The sequence below is a fragment of the Colossoma macropomum genome, unplaced genomic scaffold, assembly GCF_904425465.1.
Source record: "Colossoma macropomum unplaced genomic scaffold, Colossoma_macropomum, whole genome shotgun sequence".
Classification (NCBI taxonomy): Eukaryota; Metazoa; Chordata; class Actinopteri; order Characiformes; family Serrasalmidae; genus Colossoma; species Colossoma macropomum.
Window position 1 is genome coordinate 17,877,853 of NW_023494791.1, and position 4,260 is coordinate 17,882,112.

Sequence of the window (4,260 nt, forward strand, 5' to 3'; positions counted from 1 at the left end):
CCTAAAACATTTACATGATGTATGGATTTTTGTTGAACTTTAAATAAGGTCAAAACACTGATCTCCAAAGACAAATCTGCTGTGGTGAGGCAGTTTTTTTTAATGCACCTAAAAAATTCTCATTACTTTTTTTTTATTATAGCTGCACTGAATTTACACTCAGTTGCTTTTATTACAACTATTTCTATTACCTTTCTACCTTGAATACTTTGTCTTTTTTGTTTAGCATTTGCTTGCTGGTTTATTTTGGTCTGTGGATCACTTTGAGGATTATATGCATTACATGCATAAAAAGTAGTCTAGAAAGCTTATTATCCAAAGTTTGGGTTGGTAAACAAAAAACTGTGGTTAACAGCCCTTTTTAAAAATGTATTAAGAGTGCAGGTACAGCTAACTACACTTCACAATACCCAAGGTTCCAATTAGTTCAACCTGGAAAACTTGCATTTGGTTAACAAAGTTTAATTTCCTGAATATAGAATCTAAAAGGGTAACGGGACTCTCCTACCAGCATGTAGCTTTGGGGTCAATGTGCCATTCATCCAGACAGATTTGCTCCAGTTTGTACACACAGACTTTAAAGATTTGAAGATTAACTGCACAGCTTCTCTTTAAGCCTCAGTATTTTCTTACACAGGTTTAAGGCTCATCACAACCTAAACTTGCACACACACAAGAAAAAAAAAAGAACCCACAACACTACAGCCAGAGCTAAGAATTTAGGTACAACGTGCAATTAGCCCCCCAATTAGGACTTCATTTGAAGTTACTGTTAATAGCATGACCCCATAAACATCTGTCTAAACTGCTTTAGTCAACATGGAACACCCGGTCACCTACAAAATTTAGAAAACATGTCGTAACATTCTTTTCATCCTAGGCAGTGGTCTCTGCAATGTAGCACCATGTATTAAACAGTCACTAATACTGGTAAGTTACCTTGCAGTTAAAAGGTACAGGCTGTAGTTTCAGGAGTCAGAGCATTCAATTGTTTTGGTTAACCAAGCTCTGCCCCAGGAGGACTGACTATTATGAAAAGTCAACTATTTTGATGCCAGTTTCAGGAGAATCTGAACAACTGGTTTTGAGGGGGGGGGGGGTTTACAAGGAAATAAAGAAACTTTGGAAAATATTACTCACAATCAAACATCGTTTAAGGGAACATTGTGTAAACAGGATTTTATAGTGAAACTTCCCTATTCTTTACAGTCCGTCTAATTTTCACAAATTAGAATAAGAAATTACAGCAACACCACATTAGGGCAATAAAAAAAATCCTGAAGACAATTTCTTTTTTTTAAATTTATTTGACAATATACAAGAACATTTTCAGGATGGTCTTCCCTGAAGGTCTCACTGTTGAAAGGAAAAAGAAAGCATAATTTAGACAGCAGCAAAAAAATTTCCAACATCCAGGATGACTTGTTTAACATTACCAATGTAAAGACACCATGATCTATTGTTACTATGCTGTATATAATTTATAGGTGCTTTACTACAGACATCACAGGGTGATACTTGGGGTCAAGTAGTATAGAGTTCACTTGGTAAGTCACAAATGAGCAAGCATGCAGTTGAGTTTTAACATCTGTATTACTTTTCAGAAAAAGTACAAAGTTAAAACAACAAATGTCATGCTGCTCCCAAACTGGCTTACATTTGTCTCACACAAGTGACAAAACAGTTAATGTATAAGTTTTTGAGCTCAGCAAGTGATCTGCACACAACTCAAAACTGTGTGGATTTTCTACAGAGGTGAGGCACTGGGATTTAACATGCAAAGCACTCAACTAAAGGTAAAAGTGGATTGCAATCAGCACACCATGCCGATTTCTGTTCTACCTTTTCCTGACCTCATTTCTGAAAACATCCCAGGAGGCAAAATAAAAAAGGGCATAAATGGAGGGAAAATGACATTTGTTCAGTATGAACACATACAACTGCTCTCAAAAATAAAGAAATCAGAAAAGAAATCTTATTTTAGACCAACGCCTTATCCAAGTATTTCAGTGGGAACAAGAGATATCATTGCACCCCGTTTGTTATACAACTTGTTGCAACCATTAATCAGATTATGTATTTAGCATATTAAATGATCTAATCACTTAAATCATCTCACAATTAGTGTACAAGCCAGGCACACTACCCATAACGGAAGAAGGTAGATGGCAAGGACTTAACTATAAGTAACCTGCAATTACATGCAACTTGAACATGTAGTCTACACTCGTTGTTTTACAAGGTATTAAAAGTAATAAGCTAACGTCAGCTGTTACTCCAGACACCCTATCATAAAGAAGTTTACCTTCTACAATCGAGAAATACATGAGAGGGGGAAGATGACATTAAAATAGAGCAGAAATGTGTGAATGAAGAAGTTCAGCAAATAATGTTCTAAAGCCTGGAATAGACTGGCAGTAAATTTGACAGACTGATCTTACCTTCTTGCCAGCAGCACCAACGGAGGCCTTCTTGGTGCCTCGTACTTTCTTCATTCTGTTCTTCCTTTCCTTGCGCTGCTTTCTTGATGTCTTTTTCTTCTCATAGAGTCCGTGCTATTAAATAACAAAAATTAACACCTTTAAACACTTGATCAGATTTTTTCAAGTCTTAGAACACATGAAAGCATCACCCCCATCATTTGTGTAACTTTATCAGACTGGAATAATCTCCACATGCAGGCAGATTGAACAAAATAAGGAAAGGCACAAAGCAGTGACTTACTCTGGCCAGTCTGTATTTGGGCTCATTCTTCTTGGCATAATCCAAAGAATCATAGACCATGGCAAATCCTGTCGTTTTGCCACCTCCAAACTGAGTCTTGAAACCAAAGACGAACACTACATCAGGGGTGGTCTTGTACATCTTGGCAAGCTTTTCCCTGATTTCAGTCTTGGGTACTGTTGCTTTGCCAGGGTGGAGGACATCGAGAACCTGAAATGGAAAGTGTGCCACCACGATTATCCACCAAAATCTTAGAATCAACACCAAGCTCAAGAACAATGTGAACCATCCATCAAACTTCTACATACACACTTACCATTTGCTTCCTCTGAAGCAAGCGGTTTGTCATGAACTTCCGAGTCCTAAGTGTGACGGTTTCGTTCTGCAATGGAAAGCAGTGGAACAAATTTATGTAGAGAATCGGACTTTAGCGGCATGTCTGCATATACGGTTACATGATGGGTGACCAATAGAAACTTCACACTCGTTCCATCAGACATAAGCCAAATCTCTCAATTCAGGCGCGTGGTACCCGTCAAACTACTCACACAGTCATGTGACCACCTGTCTGTATATTAGTTTTAAGATACCCAACCTGAAGTTGTTGGGTAACTGCTGGCCAAGTAACTAAATTCAAGTGGCCTGCAAGTAAAGCTAGCAGGCTAACCCAGCATTATCGACTTCAATCAAGAGCTATGATATCCGAATTACTGAAGCGCCTCTCTTCAAACCACACGTTTCTCAAAGACAAGCACTATAAAGCCAATATCAACACATTACCAATCCGTGTATAAAACATGGCGAAATGCAACGTACAGCATCTCCGATTCTCCATGCTAGCAAAACCCTAGCTTAGCGTTGGCTAACACGGTCAGTGTGTTTCCCACAGACTAATAACAATTGAAAATAAGACCTAGCATTCATATATCAGATGTGTAATCCTGCTATCCGGCTTTCTTTAGTCAGTAATTGATCAAACACCGCGTTAAGCTCATTTGGAGAACTTGGTCAAACCCGAGCTCAGTAAAGACTAAAGAAAGTACATATACACATTTACAGTCATCGCAATACAGCTATATTATGTACCTATACTACTCATAACTTATTATTACGGTATTTCAAAGAACTCCGGTTTTACGATGATCAAGATTTTAAAGGATTTTCTTCATTTTTTAGTATCACACTAACGCACCATCTTGGCGTCGGCTCGCTCAGGGACGAGAAAAAGGAAGGAGGACCTAAAGGTGCCCAACAATATGCCTGACGGTTGGTAGGTTCTCGCACTTGCCTGACTGTAAAGGCAGACTCAAAAAATAAATATCTGAACACGAAGTGGCGGGAAAATATGCTGCACAAATACATTCAGACATGATGATTACCTAAAAGTCATGGAAATGTATTTCCACAGACTGTACTCACTGTACGAACACAAGTAAAATTAATTTACGTTTTTAAATTCGGGTATTTATTTAGGAATTTAACACATACAGAAAGAAATAGCATATTGTATACTGTTGTATAGAATACATATTCTAT

General features: G+C 37.9%; 1 protein-coding gene across 2 annotated transcripts; it reads right to left on the reverse strand.

Annotated features, from left to right (window-relative positions):
• Positions 1-1,287: 1,287 nt before the first annotated feature.
• On the reverse strand, positions 1,288-4,002 carry rps24 (ribosomal protein S24). Of its 2 annotated transcripts, XM_036574196.1 has the most exons (6): positions 3,917-4,002; positions 3,041-3,106; positions 2,725-2,934; positions 2,442-2,555; positions 1,843-1,860; positions 1,292-1,356 (listed from the first exon to the last, which is right to left on the reverse strand). In XM_036574196.1, exons 1-5 carry the CDS (start codon positions 3,917-3,919, stop codon positions 1,855-1,857), a joined length of 399 nt encoding a protein of 132 aa, XP_036430089.1. In that variant the 5' UTR covers positions 3,920-4,002; the 3' UTR covers positions 1,292-1,356; positions 1,843-1,854. The 2 variants fall into 2 exon arrangements, with proteins under 2 accessions (XP_036430090.1, XP_036430089.1); XM_036574197.1 differs by lacking the exon at positions 1,843-1,860 and having other exon boundaries at positions 1,288-1,356.
• Positions 4,003-4,260: the final 258 nt, after the last annotated feature.